The 17637-nt window shown below is 49.0% G+C and overlaps 1 protein-coding gene across 1 annotated transcript in view; it reads right to left on the bottom strand.

The window, feature by feature from the left end:
• The window catches only part of LOC109886697 (uncharacterized), an 82982-nt gene that overhangs the window by 41070 nt on the left and 24275 nt on the right, over positions 1-17637 (bottom strand). Inside the window, 1 exon segment of the mRNA XM_031815822.1 lies at positions 629-783. Within this exon segment, the coding sequence (XP_031671682.1) occupies positions 629-783 (155 nt within the window).

The raw sequence follows: 17637 nt of genomic DNA, 5'->3' as shown, positions 1-17637 counted from the left end.
AGAGGAGAGGAGAGGAGAGGAGAGGAGAGGAGAGGAGAGGAGAGGAGAGGAGAGGAGAGGAGAGGGGGAAGGAGAAGAGAGGAGGGGAGAGGATAGAAGAGGAGAGGAGAGGAGAGGAGAGGAGAGGAGAGGAGAGGAGAGGAGAGGAGAGGAGAGGAGAGGAGAGGAGAGGAGAGGAGAGGAGAGGAGAGGAGAGGAGAGGAGAGGAGAGGAGAGGAGAGGAGAGGAGAGGAGAGGAGAGGAGAGGAGAGGAGAGGAGAGGAGAGGAGGAGAGAGGAGAGGAGAGGAGAGGAGAGGGTGGAGAGGAGGGGAGGAGGGGGGACAGTAGGAGAGGAGAGAAGTGGAGAGGGAGAGGAGGGGAGGAAAGGAGATGAGATGGGAGGAGACAAGGGTGAAGGGGAGGAAATGAGATGAGCGGAGAGGAGAGGAGAGGGGGAGGAGAGGAGGGGGAAGAAAGAAAGAAAATGGAGTGTGGGGCTGCTGTCCATCTGCTCTTCAGCAAGGGTGTGAAAGAGTGTGTGTGTGTGTGTGTGTGTGTGTGTGTGTGTGTGTGTGTGTGTGTTAGTTACTCCACCTTCTCGTGTATCTCCTGTGTGGACTGTGTGTGTGTGTGTGTTAGTTACGCCACCTTCTCGTGTATCTCCTGTGTGGACTGTGCGTCACAGAAGGCGACGGTGGCCAGGTCTTTTAGGATGGGCATCTCCACGGTGCAGTCACGCCCGTCCAGCAGGGCCACTAAGGGGCGAGGGTGCATCGGCCCGTTCATGATCTGGGGCCGGATACCTGGAGAGAACACCGACAGGGGACAGAGGAAGAGAGGAGGGGTGAGAAACCGAAACCAGGATCCCATCTAGCCGGATACCTGGAGAGAACACCGACAGGGGACAGAGGAAGAGAGGAGGGGTGAGAAACCAAAACCAGGATCCCATCTACAAGACACTTGTTCACTTCCAATACAGGAACATAACCCAAACCAGAACCAAACGTGAGGCAGCCCATTCACAGGTTCTGATACAGTCAGTCAGTGTCTCGTTTTGACTCATTGACATCCCTACAGAGGTGAAGGAAAAGAGGAGAGGAGGAGAGGAGGAGAGGAGACAGACAGTGTATTGGATACTACTGGAGGTGAACATATGACTGAACAACTTCTGTCAACAACTCTTGGCCTGCCGATCATGAGGCGCTCCAAGATCTGATCAAGCAATCAGCTTTTAATATTCAGCCTGGAATCAGTGATTTCACGTGTGTGTGTGTGTGTGCGCGCGTGTTGGCTGATGAGGTTGTAGAAGGTGGCAGTAGCAAGGCTGAGCTAACAACACAGCTGGATAAATCAATGCTCTGACAACTCTGGATTAGCATCCACAGTTTGATTTACAGGAACCTCTCTCTCTCTCTCTCTCTCTCTCTCTCTCTCTCTCTCTCTCTCTCTCTCTCTCTCTCTCTCTCTCTCTCTCTCTCTCTCGATCTCTCTCTCTCTCTCTCTCTCTCTCTCTCTCTCTCTCTCTCTCTCTCTCTCTCTCTCTCTCTCTCTCTTTCTCTCTCTCAAGGGGTTTTATTGGCATGGGAAACATGTGTTAACATTGCCAAAGCAAGTGAAATAGATAATAAACAAAAATAAATAAATAAGCATAAATATGGGTTGTATTTACATTGGTGTTTGTTCTTCACTGGTTGCCCTTTTCTCGTGGCAACAGGTCACACATCTTGCTGCTGTGATGGCACACTGTGGAATTTCACCCAGTAGATATGGGAGTTTATCAAATGGGATTTGTTTTCAAATTCTTTGTGGATCTGTGTAATCTGAGGGAAATATGTCTCTCTAATATGGTCATACATTAGGCAGGAGGTTAGGAAGTGCAGCTCAGTTTCCAACTCATTTTGTGGGCAGTCTTCTCTTGAGAGCCAGGTCCGCCTAGGTCCACCTTTCTCAATAGCAAGGCTATGCTCTATATCCCTCTCTCTCTCTCTCCCACTGTCTCTCTCTCTCTCTCCCTCTCTCCCACTGTCTCTCTCTCTCTCTCTCTCTCTCCCACTGTCTCTCTCTCTCTCTCTGTTCATTCCATTTCGGCCTTCTGTTGTCATGGTGATCATTTAACGGGCTTGGCCGGGGTTCTAAATGCTCTTTGTTTTCAGCGGCAGGCAGGCAACATCTGTGCCGGGAGTTAAGTGAGGAAACCCACTCCGGCCTGAACAACCTTTCTTTTCAACAGAAGAAAAAAAAAAGGATATTTCCTTCACACATAGAATGACAATGTGACTCAGGTGACACAGACAGAGGGGTCTGTAAGGAAGGTATTGCCTGGGCTGTGTTCAGCAGGACGGAACAGAGGGGTCTGTAAGGAAGGTATCGGGCTGTGTTCAGCAGGACGGAACAGAGGGGTCTGTAAGGAAGGTATCGGGCTGTGTTCAGCAGGACGGAACAGAGGGGTCTGTAAGGAAGGTATCGGGCTGTGTTCAGCAGGACGGTACAGAGGGGTCTGTAAGGAAGGTATCGGGCTGTGTTCAGCAGGACGGAACAGAGGGGTCTGTAAGGAAGGTATCGGGCTGTGTTCAGCAGGACGGAACAGAGGGGTCTGTAAGGAAGGTATCGGGCTGTGTTCAGCAGGACGGAACAGAGGGGTCTGTAAGGAAGGTATCGGGCTGTGTTCAGCAGGACGGAACAGAGGGGTCTGTAAGGAAGGTATCGGGCTGTGTTCAGCAGGACGGAACAGAGGGGTCTGTAAGGAAGGTATCGGGCTGTGTTCAGCAGGACGGAACAGAGGGGTCTGTAAGGAAGGTATCGGGCTGTGTTCAGCAGGACGGAACAGAGGGGTCTGTAAGGAAGGTATCGGGCTGTGTTCAGCAGGACGGAACAGAGGGGTCTGTAAGGAAGGTATCGGGCTGTGTTCAGCAGGACGGAACAGAGGGGTCTGTAAGGAAGGTATCGGGCTGTGTTCAGCAGGACGGAACAGAGGGGTCTGTAAGGAAGGTATCGGGCTGTGTTCAGCAGGACGGAACAGAGGGGTCTGTAAGGAAGGTATCGGGCTGTGTTCAGCAGGACGGAACAGAGGGGTCTGTAAGGAAGGTATCGGGCTGTGTTCAGCAGGACGGAACAGAGGGGTCTGTAAGGAAGGTATCGGGCTGTGTTCAGCAGGACGGAACAGAGGGGTCTGTAAGGAAGGTATCGGGCTGTGTTCAGCAGGACGGAACAGAGGGGTCTGTAAGGAAGGTATCGGGCTGTGTTCAGCAGGACGGAACAGAGGGGTCTGTAAGGAAGGTATCGGGCTGTGTTCAGCAGGACGGAACAGAGGGGTCTGTAAGGAAGGTATCGGGCTGTGTTCAGCAGGACGGAACAGAGGGGTCTGTAAGGAAGGTATCGGGCTGTGTTTCAGCAGGACGGAACAGAGGGTCTGTAAGGAAGGTATCGGGCTGTGTTCAGCAGGACGGAACAGAGGGGTCTGTAAGGAAGGTATCGGGCTGGGTTCAGCAGGACGGAACAGAGGGGTCTGTAAGGAAGGTATCGGGCTGTGTTCCGCAGGACGGAACAGAGGGGTCTGTAAGGAAGGTATCGGGCTGTGTTCAGCAGGACGGAACAGAGGGGTCTGTAAGGAAGGTATCGGGCTGTGTTCAGCAGGACGGAACAGAGGGGTCTGTAAGAAGGTATCGGGCTGTGTTCAGCAGGACGGAACAGAGGGGTCTGTAAGGAAGGTATCGGGCTGTGTTCAGCAGGACGGAACAGAGGGGTCTGTAAGGAAGGTATCGGGCTGTGTTCAGCAGGACGGAACAGAGGGGTCTGTAAGGAAGGTATCGGGCTGTGTTCAGCAGGACGGAACAGAGGGGTCTGTAAGGAAGGTATCGGGCTGTGTTCAGCAGGACGGAACAGAGGGGTCTGTAAGGAAGGTATCGGGCTGTGTTCAGCAGGACGGAACAGAGGGGTCTGTAAGGAAGGTATCGGGCTGTGTTCAGCAGGACGGAACAGAGGGGTCTGTAAGGAAGGTATCGGGCTGTGTTCAGCAGGACGGAACAGAGGGGTCTGTAAGGAAGGTATCGGGCTGTGTTCAGCAGGACGGAACAGAGGGGTCTTGTAAGGAAGGTATCGGGCTGTGTTCAGCAGGACGGAACAGAGGGGTCTGTAAGGAAGGTATCGGGCTGTGTTCAGCAGGACGGAACAGAGGGGTCTGTAAGGAAGGTATCGGGCTGTGTTCAGCAGGACGGAACAGAGGGGTCTGTAGGAAGGTATCGGGCTGTGTTCAGCAGGACGGAACAGAGGGTCTGTGAGGAAGGTATCGGGCTGTGTTCAGCAGGACGGAACAGAGGGGTCTGTGAGGAAGGTATCGGGCTGTGTTCAGCAGGACGGAACAGAGGGGTCTGTGAGGAAGGTATCGGGCTGTGTTCAGCAGGACGGAACAGAGGGGTCTGTGAGGAAGGTATCGGGCTGTGTTCAGCAGGACGGAACAGAGGGGTCTGTGAGGAAGGTATCGGGCTGTGTTCAGCAGGACGGAACAGAGGGGTCTGTGAGGAAGGTATCGGGCTGTGTTCAGCAGGACGGAACAGAGGGGTCTGTGAGGAAGGTATCGGGCTGTGTTCAGCAGGACGGAACAGAGGGGTCTGTGAGGAAGGTATCGGGCTGTGTTCAGCAGGACGGAACAGAGGGGTCTGTGAGGAAGGTATCGGGCTGTGTTCAGCAGGACGGAACAGAGGGGTCTGTGAGGAAGGTATCGGGCTGTGTTCAGCAGGACGGAACAGAGGGGTCTGTGAGGAAGGTATCGGGCTGTGTTCAGCAGGACGGAACAGAGGGGTCTGTGAGGAAGGTATCGGGCTGTGTTCAGCAGGACGGAACAGAGGGGTCTGTGAGGAAGGTATCGGGCTGTGTTCAGCAGGACGGAACAGAGGGGTCTGTAAGGAAGGTATCGGGCTGTGTTCAGCAGGACGGAACAGAGGGGTCGTAAGGAAGGTATCGGGCTGTGTTCAGCAGGACGGAACAGAGGGGTCTGTAAGGAAGGTATCGGGCTGTGTTCAGCAGGACGGAACAGAGGGGTCTGTAAGGAAGGTATCGGGCTGTGTTCAGCAGGACGGAACAGAGGGGTCTGTAAGGAAGGTATCGGGCTGTGTTCAGCAGGACGGAACAGAGGGGTCTGTAAGGAAGGTATCGGGCTGTGTTCAGCAGGACGGAACAGAGGGGTCTGTAAGGAAGGTATCGGGCTGTGTTCAGCAGGACGGAACAGAGGGGTCTGTAAGGAAGGTATCGGGCTGTGTTCAGCAGGACGGAACAGAGGGGTCTGTAAGGAGGTATCGGGCTGTGTTCAGCAGGACGGAACAGAGGGGTCTGTAAGGAAGGTATCGGGCTGTGTTCAGCAGGACGGAACAGAGGGGTCTGTAAGGAAGGTATCGGGCTGTGTTCAGCAGGACGGAACAGAGGGGTCTGTAAGGAAGGTATCGGGCTGTGTTCAGCAGGACGGAACAGAGGGGTCTGTAAGGAAGGTATCGGGCTGTGTTCAGCAGGACGGAACAGAGGGGTCTGTAAGGAAGGTATCGGGCTGTGTTCAGCAGGACGGAACAGAGGGGTCTGTAAGGAAGGTATCGGGCTGTGTTCAGCAGGACGGAACAGAGGGGTCTGTAAGGAAGGTATCGGGCTGTGTTCAGCAGGACGGAACAGAGGGGTCTGTAAGGAAGGTATCGGGCTGTGTTCAGCAGGACGGAACAGAGGGGTCTGTAAGGAAGGTATCGGGCTGTGTTCAGCAGGACGGAACAGAGGGGTCTGTAAGGAAGGTATCGGGCTGTGTTCAGCAGGACGGAACAGAGGGGTCTGTAAGGAAGGTATCGGGCTGTGTTCAGCAGGACGGAACAGAGGGGTCTGTAAGGAAGGTATCGGGCTGTGTTCAGCAGGACGGAACAGAGGGGTCTGTAAGGAAGGTATCGGGCTGTGTTCAGCAGGACGGAACAGAGGGGTCTGTAAGGAAGGTATCGGGCTGTGTTCAGCAGGACGGAACAGAGGGGTCTGTAAGGAAGGTATCGGGCTGTGTTCAGCAGGACGGAACAGAGGGGTCTGTAAGGAAGGTATCGGGCTGTGTTCAGCAGGACGGAACAGAGGGGTCTGTAAGGAAGGTATCGGGCTGTGTTCAGCAGGACGGAACAGAGGGGTCTGTAAGGAAGGTATCGGGCTGTGTTCAGCAGGACGGAACAGAGGGGTCTGTAAGGAAGGTATCGGGCTGTGTTCAGCAGGACGGAACAGAGGGGTCTGTAAGGAAGGTATCGGGCTGTGTTCAGCAGGACGGAACAGAGGGGTCTGTAAGGAAGGTATCGGGCTGTGTTCAGCAGAACGGAACAGAGCGGTCTGTAAGTAAGGTATCGGGCTGTGTTCAGCAGGACGGAACAGAGGGGTCTGTAAGGAAGGTATCGGGCTGTGTTCAGCAGGACGGAACAGAGGGGTCTGTAAGGAAGGTATCGGGCTGTGTTCAGCAGGACGGAACAGAGGGGTCTGTAAGGAAGGTATCGGGCTGTGTTCAGCAGGACGGAACAGAGGGGTCTGTAAGGAAGGTATCGGGCTGTGTTCAGCAGGACGGAAACAGAGGGGTCTGTAAGGAAGGTATCGGGCTGTGTTCAGCAGGACGGAACAGAGGGGTCTGTAAGGAAGGTATCGGGCTGTGTTCAGCAGGACGGAACAGAGGGGTCTGTAAGGAAGGTATCGGGCTGTGTTCAGCAGGACGGAACAGAGGGGTCTGTAAGGAAGGTATCGGGCTGTGTTCAGCAGGACGGAACAGAGGGGTCTGTAAGGAAGGCTGTTTTTAATTATGAATACATTTGAAAATATATGCCATCCTGGGGTATTGTGATGTCATCCTGGGGTATTGTGATGTCATCCTGGGGTATTGTGATGTCATCCTGGGGTATTGTGATGTCATCCTGGGGTATTGTGATGTCATCCTGGGGTATTGTCATGTCATCCTGGGTATTGTGATGTCATCCTGGGGTATTGTGATGTCATCCTGGGGTATTGTGATGCCATCCTGGGGTATTGTGATGTCATCCTGGGGTATTGTGATGTCATTATGGGGTATTGTGATGTCATCCTGGGGTATTGTGATGTCATTATGGGGTATTGTGATTTCATTATGGGGTATTGTGATGTCATCCTGGGGTATTGTGATGTCATCCTGGGGTATTGTGTGTAGATTGATGAGGAAAAAAACATAATTTACTCAATTTTAGAATAAGGCCGTAAGGTAACAAAATGTGGAAAAAGTCAAGGGGTCTGAATATTTTCTGAATGCACTGTATAAACCTGTTCACACTGCACTCCCTCTGGCTGCCTCTGAGCCTCACACATTAATAATGACACAACAGGAGACCTCCATGTAAACATTGTTTCAACAGCACACCAGGCAGATTAGTTTACATCAAACTCCCCTATAGATCAGATTAGTTTACATCAAACTCCCCTATAGATCTGATTAGTTTACTTCAAACTCTCCTATAGATCTCAGATGAGTTTACTTCAAACTCCCCTATAGATCTGATTAGTTTACATCAAACTCCCCTATAGATCTGATTAGTTTACTTCAAACTGGGGTGTAAGGAGAGGGTAGGGGGTAGTCTGTCTGTCTGTCTGTCCGTCCGTCCGTCCGTCCGTCCGTCCGTCCGTCCGCCCGTCCGCCCGCCCGTCCGTCCGTCCGTCTGTCTGTCTGTCTGTCTGTAGTAGTCCTGAGTGTTTCTATAGACAGGCTCAGTAACACCAGAGATAAACAAGATAAATGGATCAAACAGCAGAGCAGCAGTGTGTTTAAACAACCACATTGTCAGACTACCCAGTCATGCAGAAAACCCTGAGATCATCACCCCTTCCCTCCCCCTTCTCTCTCACCCTCCCTCCACGTCCTCTGTCCCCACCTCCTCCGCCTCCTTCCCCCCCCTCCAACCCCCTCCCAACCCCCTCCACCTCCTCCCCCCCCCCTCCATCTCCTCCTCCTCCAACCCCCTCTCTCACCCCCCCTTCTCTCTCTCCCTCCCCTCCCTCCACCTCCTCCTTCCCCTCCTCCTCACCCCCCCCTTCTCTCTCTCCCTCCCTCCACCTCCTCCTTCCCCCTCCTCCTCACCCCCCCTTCTCTCTCTACCTCCCTCCCACATGCCACATTTTATCAGCTATCCAGAAGAGAGAACAGGAAGTGTGCTCCTTGCCTGGAAAATGTTGCCTCCACATTCTTCTGCTCAATAACTACACAGAGCTGCCAAATAAAGGAGAGAAAACAGAGGAAGACTTTCTCCAGGGAGTATCGCCCTCTTCCTCTTCTCCTCCTCCTCCTCCTCATCTCTTCTCCCCCTCCCCTGTTAGAGTGTTGTCTGTCTGTCTCTCTCTCTCTCTCTCTCTCTCTCTCTCTGTCTGTCTGTCTGTCTGTCTGTCTGTCTGTCTGTCTGTCTGTCTGTCTGTCTGTCTGTCTGTCTGTCTGTCTGTCTGTCTGTCTGTCTGTCTGTCTGTCTGTCTGTGTCGGTAATATTCCTTTCTGTCTGTCTGTCTGTCTGTTTGTCTGTCTGTCAGTTAATCCCAGACACACACCACAGACACACACCACAGACACACACCACAGACACACACCACAGACACACACCACAGACACACTCCACAGACACACACCACAGACACACACCACCCCAGACACACACCACAGACACACACCACAGACACCACACCACAGACACACTCCACACTCACACACTCCACACTCACACACTCCACACTCACACACTCCACACTCACACACTCCACACTCCACACTCACACACTCCACACTCACATACTCCACACTCACACACTCCACACTCACACACTCCACACTCACACACCACAGACACACACCACAGACACACACCACAGACACACACCACAGACACACTCCACACTCACACACTCCACACACTCCACACTCACACACTCACACACTCCGCACTCACACACTCCACACTCACACACTCCGCACTCACACACTCCACACTCACACACTCCACACTCCACACTTGATGATCCAAGATGGCGTAGCAGTAAGTCGTCCTGTCGTGTCGTGTCCCTGTATATTTTGTTTATATTTTGTTTATTTTCGTTTTTTACATATTTTTCGTTTTTTACATATTTTTCGTTTTTTTACATAGCTATCCCTTTAAAAACATTTTGCTAAACCTAAGCTTCCAAATACGCTGGATCTTCACAACTAGCTATCTAGCTAAACCGCAACCCCGGATGATTACCCCTGGCTAGCGTTTCCACCCACTTAGCTTGAAGCTAGCCCGGCCTGCGCTACCACCGTAGCATACTCCTGAGCTACAATACCCGGGCCCACGACCGGTCTATCGATGTCACCGCATGAAGAGGAATAAACAGACTCACCCCATCGCGACGTCCCCCAAAGGCTAACTCTCTAGCCCTCGCTATCTCCCTGCTTGCTAATTCGGCCTGCTAACTGCTAGCTGTCCAGCTCCGGTCCGCTAACTGCTACCTTGTCTAGCCCGGGCCCTACAAACTGTTAGCTTGTTAGCACAGGCCTGCTAACCGCCTGAATCGCCGCGTCCCAAACGCCCACCGGACCCATATTTACTTTCTATCTCTTTTGACTTTAATTTGTTTATACCTTCCGGAAACCTGCCTCACCCAATGTGATACGGAATCGCTATTATTTTTTATTTATTTTTAGAACACACTCAAGAACCTCCAGAAGCTAACCAGCTAACTAGCTACAAGCTATTTAGTCATTGTTCGTTTTTTTTTACCTGGATAACACTCGCCAGTCCAGCTTCCCTTCCCCATCCACCGCTGCCCCCTGGACACTGATCTCTTGGCTACATAGCTGATGCACGCTGGACTGTCCATAAATCACGGTACTCCATTCTGCTTGTTTGTTTTATCTGTTGGCCCCGTTGCCTAGTCTACGCCATTTTACCTGCTGTTGTTGTGCTAGCTGATTAGCTGTTGTCTCACCTACTGTTTTAGCTAGCTTTCCCAATTCAACACCTGTGATTACTGTATGCCTCGCTGTATGTCGCTCTCAAATGTCAATATGCCTTGTATACTGTTGTTCAGGTTAGTTATCATTGTTTTAGTTCACAATGGAGCCCCTAGTTCCACTCTTCATACCCCTGATAACTCCTTTGTCCCACCTCCCACACATGCGGTGACCTCACCCATTACTACCAGCATGTCCAGAGATACAACCTCTCTCATCATCACCCAGTGCCTGGGCTTACCTCCGCTGTACCCGCACCCCACCATACCCCTGTCTGCGCATTATGCCCTGAATATATTCTACCATGCCCAGAAACCTGCTCCTCTTATTCTCTGTCCCCAACGCTCTAGGCGACCAGTTTTGATAGTCTTTAGCCGCACCCTCATACTACTCCTTCTCTGTTCCGCGGGTGATGTGGAGGTAAACCCAGGCCCTGCATGTCCCCAGGCACCCTCATTTGTTGACTTCTGTGTTCGAAAAAGCCTTGGTTTCATGCATGTCAACATCAGAAGCCTCCTCCCTAAGTTTGTCTTACTCACTGCTTTAGCACACTCTGCTAACCCTGATGTCCTTGCTGTGTCTGAATCCTGGCTCAGGAAGGCCACCAAAAATTCAGAGATTTCCATACCCAACTATAACATCTTCCGTCAAGATAGAACTGCCAAAGGGGGAGGAGTTGCAGTTTACTGCAGAAATAGTCCATACCCAAACAGTTCGAACTACTAATTTTGAAAATTACTCTCTCCAGAAATAAGTCTCTCACGGTTGCCGCCTGCTACCGACCCCCCTCAGCTCCCAGCTGTGCCCTGGACACCATTTGTGAATTGATCGCCCCCCATCTAGCTTCAGAGTTTGTTCTGTTAGGTGACCTAAACTGGGATATGCTTAACACCCCGCCAGTCCTACAATCTAAGCTAGATGCCCTCAATCTCACACAAATCATCAAGGAACCCACCAGGTACAACCCTAACTCTGTAAACAAGGGCACCCTCATAGACGTCATCCTGACCAACTGGCCCTCCAAATACACCTCCGCTGTCTTCAACCAGGATCTCAGCGATCACTGCCTCATTGCCTGTATCCGCTACGGAGCCGCAGTCAAACGACCACCCCTCATCACTGTCAAACGCTCCCTAAAACACTTCTGTGAGCAGGCCTTTCTAATCGACCTGGCCCGGGTATCCTGGAAGGACATTGACCTCATCCCGTCAGTTGAGGATGCCTGGTCATTCTTTAAAAGTAACTTCCTCACCATTTTAGATAAGCATGCTCCGTTCAAAAAATGCAGAACTAAGAACAGATACAGCCCTTGGTTCACCCCAGACCTGACTGCCCTCGACCAGCACAAAAACATCCTGTGGCGGACTGCAATAGCATCGAATAGTCCCCGTGATATGCAACTGTTCAGGGAAGTCCGGAACCAATACACGCAGTCAGTCAGGAAAGCTAAGGCCAGCTTCTTCAGGCAGAAGTTTGCATCCTGTAGCTCCAACTCCAAAAAGTTCTGGGACACTGTGAAGTCCATGGAGAACAAGAGCACCTCCTCCCAGCTGCCCACTGCACTGAGGCTAGGTAACACGGTCACCACTGATAAATCCATGATTATCGAAAACTTCAATAAGCATTTCTCAACGGCTGGCCATGCCTTCCGCCTGGCTACTTCAACCTCGGCCAACAGCTCCGCCCCCCCCCGCAGCTCCTCGCCCAAGCCTCTCCAGGTTCTCCTTTACCCAAATCCAGATAGCAGATGTTCTGAAAGAGCTGCAAAACCTGGACCCGTACAAATCAGCTGGGCTTGACAATCTGGACCCTCTATTTCTGAAACTATCTGCCACCATTGTCGCAACCCCTATTACCAGCCTGTTCAACCTCTCTTTCATCTCGTCTGAGATCCCCAAGGATTGGAAAGCTGCCGCAGTCATCCCCCTCTTCAAAGGGGGAGACACCCTGGACCCAAACTGTTACAGACCTATATCCATCCTGCCCTGCCTATCTAAGGTCTTCGAAAGCCAAGTCAACAAACAGGTCACTGACCATCTCGAATCCCACCGTACCTTCTCCGCTGTGCAATCTGGTTTCCGAGCCGGTCATGGGTGCACCTCAGCCACACTCAAGGTACTAAACGACATCATAACCGCCATCGATAAAAGACAGTACTGTGCAGCCATCTTCATCGACCTTGCCAAGGCTTTCGACTCTGTCAATCACCATATTCTTATCGGCAGACTCAGTAGCCTCGGTTTTTCGGATGACTGCCTTGCCTGGTTCACCAATTACTTTGCAGACAGAGTTCAGTGTGTCAAATCGGAGGGCATGCTGTCCGGTCCTCTGGCAGTCTCTATGGGGGTGCCACAGGGTTCAATTCTCGGGCCGACTCTTTCTCTGTGTATATCAATGATGTTGCTCTTGCTGCGGGCGATTCCCTGATCCACCTCTACGCAGACGACACCATTCTATATACTTTCGGCCCGTCTTTGGACACTGTGCTATCTAACCTCCAAACAAGCTTCAATGCCATACAACACTCCTTCCGTGGCCTCCAACTGCTCTTAAACGCTAGTAAAACCAAATGCATGCTTTTCAACCGGTCGCTGCCTGCACCTGCATGCCCGACTAGCATCACCACCCTGGATGGTTCCGACCTAGAATATGTGGACGTCTATAAGTACCTAGGTGTCTGGCTAGACTGCAAACTCTCCTTCCAGACTCATATCAAACATCTCCAATCGAAAATCAAATCAAGAGTCGGCTTTCTATTCCGCAACAAAGCCTCCTTCACTCACGCCGCCAAGCTTACCCTAGTAAAACTGACTATCCTACCGATCCTCGACTTCGGCGATGTCATCTACAAAATGGCTTCCAACACTCTACTCAGCAAACTGGATGCAGTCTATCACAGTGCCATCCGTTTTGTCACTAAAGCACCTTATACCACCCACCACTGCGACTTGTATGCTCTAGTCGGCTGGCCCTCGCTACATATTCGTCGCCAGACCCACTGGCTCCAGGTCATCTACAAGTCCATGCTAGGTAAAGCTCCGCCTTATCTCAGCTCACTGGTCACGATGGCAACACCCATCCGTAGCACGCGCTCCAGCAGGTGTATCTCACTGATCATCCCTAAAGCCAACACCTCATTTGGCCGCCTTTCGTTCCAGTACTCTGCTGCCTGTGACTGGAACGAATTGCAAAAATCGCTGAAGTTGGAGACTTTTATCTCCCTCACCAACTTCAAACATCAGCTATCTGAGCAGCTAACCGATCGCTGCAGCTGTACATAGTCTATTGGTAAATAGCCCACCCTTTTCACCTACCTCATCCCCATACTGTTTTTATTTATTTACTTTTCTGCTCTTTTGCACACCAATATCTCTACCTGTACATGACCATCTGATCATTCATCACTCCAGTGTTAATCTGCAAAATTGTAATTATTTGCCTACCTCCTCATGCCTTTTGCACACATTGTATATAGACTCCCCCTTTGTTTTCTACTGTGTTATTGACTTGTTAATTGTTTACTCCATGTGTAACTCTTTGTTGTCTGCTCACACTGCTATGCTTTATCTTGGCCAGGTCGCAGTTGCAAATGAGAACTTGTTCTCAACTAGCCTACCTGGTTAAATAAAGGTGTTCTCAACTAGCCTACCTGGTTAAATAAAGGTGTTCTCAACTAGCCTACCTGGTTAAATAAAGGTGTTCTCAACTAGCCTACCTGGTTAAATAAAGGTGTTCTCAACTAGCCTACCTGGTTAAATAAAGGTGTTCTCAACTAGCCTACCTGGTTAAATAAAGGTGTTCTCAACTAGCCTACCTGGTTAAATAAAGGTGTTCTCAACTAGCCTACCTGGTTAAATAAAGGTGTTCTCAACTAGCCTACCTGGTTAAATAAAGGTGTTCTCAACTAGCCTACCTGGTTAAATAAAGGTGTTCTCAACTAGCCTACCTGGTTAAATAAAGGTGTTCTCAACTAGCCTACCTGGTTAAATAAAGGTGTTCTCAACTAGCCTACCTGGTTAAATAAAGGTGTTCTCAACTAGCCTACCTGGTTAAATAAAGGTGTTCTCAACTAGCCTACCTGGTTAAATAAAGGTGTTCTCAACTAGCCTACCTGGTTAAATAAAGGTGTTCTCAACTAGCCTACCTGGTTAAATAAAGGTGTTCTCAACTAGCCTACCTGGTTAAATAAAGGTGTTCTCAACTAGCCTACCTGGTTAAATAAAGGTGTTCTCAACTAGCCTACCTGGTTAAATAAAGGTGTTCTCAACTAGCCTACCTGGTTAAATAAAGGTGTTCTCAACTAGCCTACCTGGTTAAATAAAGGTGTTCTCAACTAGCCTACCTGGTTAAATAAAGGTGTTCTCAACTAGCCTACCTGGTTAAATAAAGGTGTTCTCAACTAGCCTACCTGGTTAAATAAAGGTGTTCTCAACTAGCCTACCTGGTTAAATAAAGGTGTTCTCAACTAGCCTACCTGGTTAAATAAAGGTGTTCTCAACTAGCCTACCTGGTTAAATAAAGGTGTTCTCAACTAGCCTACCTGGTTAAATAAAGGTGTTCTCAACTAGCCTACCTGGTTAAATAAAGGTGTTCTCAACTAGCCTACCTGGTTAAATAAAGGTGTTCTCAACTAGCCTACCTGGTTAAATAAAGGTGTTCTCAACTAGCCTACCTGGTTAAATAAAGGTGTTCTCAACTAGCCTACCTGGTTAAATAAAGGTGTTCTCAACTAGCCTACCTGGTTAAATAAAGGTGTTCTCAACTAGCCTACCTGGTTAAATAAAGGTGTTCTCAACTAGCCTACCTGGTTAAATAAAGGTGTTCTCAACTAGCCTACCTGGTTAAATAAAGGTGTTCTCAACTAGCCTACCTGGTTAAATAAAGGTGTTCTCAACTAGCCTACCTGGTTAAATAAAGGTGTTCTCAACTAGCCTACCTGGTTAAATAAAGGTGTTCTCAACTAGCCTACCTGGTTAATAAAGGTGTTCTCAACTAGCCTACCTGGTTAAATAAAGGTGTTCTCAACTAGCCTACCTGGTTAAATAAAGGTGTTCTCAACTAGCCTACCTGGTTAAATAAAGGTGTTCTCAACTAGCCTACCTGGTTAAATAAAGGTGTTCTCAACTAGCCTACCTGGTTAAATAAAGTGTTCTCAACTAGCCTACCTGGTTAAATAAAGGTGTTCTCAACTAGCCTACCTGGTTAAATAAAGGTGTTCTCAACTAGCCTACCTGGTTAAATAAAGGTGTTCTCCAACTAGCCTACCTGGTTAAATAAAGGTGTTCTCAACTAGCCTACCTGGTTAAATAAAGGTGTTCTCAACTAGCCTACCCGGTTAAATAAAGGTGTTCTCAACTAGCCTACCCTGGTTAAATAAAGGTGTTCTCAACTAGCCTACCTGGTTAATAAAGGTGTTCTCAACTAGCCTACCTGGTTAAATAAAGTGTTTCTCACCTAGGCCCACCTGGTTAAATAAGGTGTTCTCAAAACTAGCCCTAGCCTGGTTAAATCCCGAAGGTGTTCTCACTAGCCTACTGGCTTAAATAAAGGTGTTTCTCACTAGCCTACCCTGGTTAAATAAGTGTTCTCAAACTAGCCTACCCTGGTTAAATAAAGGTGTTCTCACTAGCCTACGCTGGTTAAATAAGGTTTCTCCACTAGCCTATCGCTGGTTAAATAAACGGTGTTCTCAAACCTGCCTACCATGGTAAATAAAGGTGTTCTCACCAGGCTACCTGGTTAAATAAGGTGTTCTCCAACCTGCCTACCTGGTTGAAATAAAAGGTGTTCTCCAACTGCCTACCTGGTTAAAATATAAGGTTTCTGAACCAGCGCCTACCTGGTTAAATAAAGGTGTTCTCAACTAAGCTTACCTGTTAAAATAGAAGGTGTTCTCAACTAAAGGCCTACCCTGGTTAAATAAAGGTGTTTTCAACTAGCGCTACCTGGTTAAATAAGGTGTTCTCAAACTAGCCTCTGGTTAAATAAAGGTGTTCTCAACTGGCCTAACCTGGTTAAAATAAAGGTGTTCTCAACTAGCCTACCTGGTTAAATAAAGGTGTTCTCAACTAGCCTACCTGGTTAAATAAAGGTGTTCTCAACTAGCCTACCTGGTAATAAAGGTGTTCTCAACTAGCCTACCTGGTTAAATAAAGGTGTTCTCAACTAGCCTACCTGGTTAAATAAAGGTGTTCTCAACTAGCCTACCTGGTTAATAAAGGTGTTCTCAACTAGCCTACCTGGTTAAATAAAGGTGTTCTCAACTAGCCTACCTGGTTAAATAAAGGTGTTCTCAACTAGCCTACCTGGTTAAATAAAGGTGTTCTCAACTAGCCTACCTGGTTAAATAAAGGTGTTCTCAACTAGCCTACCTGGTTAAATAAAGGTGTTCTCAACTAGCCTACCTGGTTAAATAAAGGTGTTCTCAACTAGCCTACCTGGTTAAATAAAGGTGTTCTCAACTAGCCTACCTGGTTAAATAAAGGTGTTCTCAACTAGCCTACCTGGTTAAATAAAGGTGATCTCAACTAGGCCTACCTGGTTAAATAAAGGTCGTTCTCAATAGCCATACCTTGGGTTAAAAGGTGTTCTCAACTAGCCTACTGGTATAAAGGTGTTCTCAACTAGTCTACCTGGTTAAATAAAGGTGTTCTCAACTAGCTACGTGAAATTAAAGGTGTTCTCAAAACTAGCCTACCTGGTTAAATAAAGGTGCTTCTCAACTAGCCTACCCGGTTTAATGTAAAGGTGTCTCAAACTAGGCCTACCCGGTTAAATAAAGTTGTTCTCAACTAGCCTACCGGTTACATAAAGGTGTTCTCAACTAGGGCCTACCATGGTTAAATACAAGGTGTTCTCAGCTAGCCTACCTGGTTAAATAAAGGTGTTCTCAACTAAGCTACCTGGTTAAATAAAGGTGTTCTCAACTACGCCTGCCTGGTTAAATAAAGGTGTTTCTCAACTAGCCTACGCTGGTTAAATTAAAGGTGTTTCAACTAGCCTACCTGGTTAAATAAAGGTGTTCTCAACTAGCCTACCTGGTTAAATAAAGGTGTTCTCAACTAGCCTACCTGGTTAAATAAAGGGTTTCTCAACTAGCCTACCTGGTTAAATAAAGGTGTTCTCAACTAGCCTACCTGGTTAAATAAAGGTGTTCTCAACTAGCCTACCTGGTTAAATAAAGGTGTTCTCAACTAGCCTACCTGGTTAAATAAAGGTGTTCTCAACTAGCCTACCTGGTTAAATAAAGGTGTTCTCAACTAGCCTACCTGGTTAAATAAAGGTGTTCTCAACTAGCCTACCTGGTTAAATAAGGTGTTCTCAACTAGCCTACCTGGTTAAATAAAGGTGTTCTCACTAGCCTACCTGGTTAAATAAAGGTGTTCTCAACTAGCCTACCTGGTTAAATAAAGGTGTTCTCACTAGCCTACCTGGTTAAATAAAGGTGTTCTCAACTAGCCTACCTGGTTAAATAAAGGTGTTCTCAACTAGCCTACCTGGTTAAATAAGGTGTTCTCAACTAGCCTACCTGGTTAAATAAAGGTGTTCTCAACTAGCCTAACTGGTTAAAAAAGGGTCCCCCCGTCTCCCTGGTTAAATAAAGGTGTCTCAACTAGCCTACCTGGTTTAAAATAAGGTGTTCCTCAACTAGCCTACCTGGTTAAATTAA

This window comes from Oncorhynchus kisutch, unplaced genomic scaffold (genome assembly GCF_002021735.2).
Source record: "Oncorhynchus kisutch isolate 150728-3 unplaced genomic scaffold, Okis_V2 scaffold635, whole genome shotgun sequence".
Lineage (NCBI taxonomy): Eukaryota > Metazoa > Chordata > Actinopteri > Salmoniformes > Salmonidae > Oncorhynchus > Oncorhynchus kisutch.
This window is presented reverse-complemented; position numbering and strand designations above follow the sequence as displayed.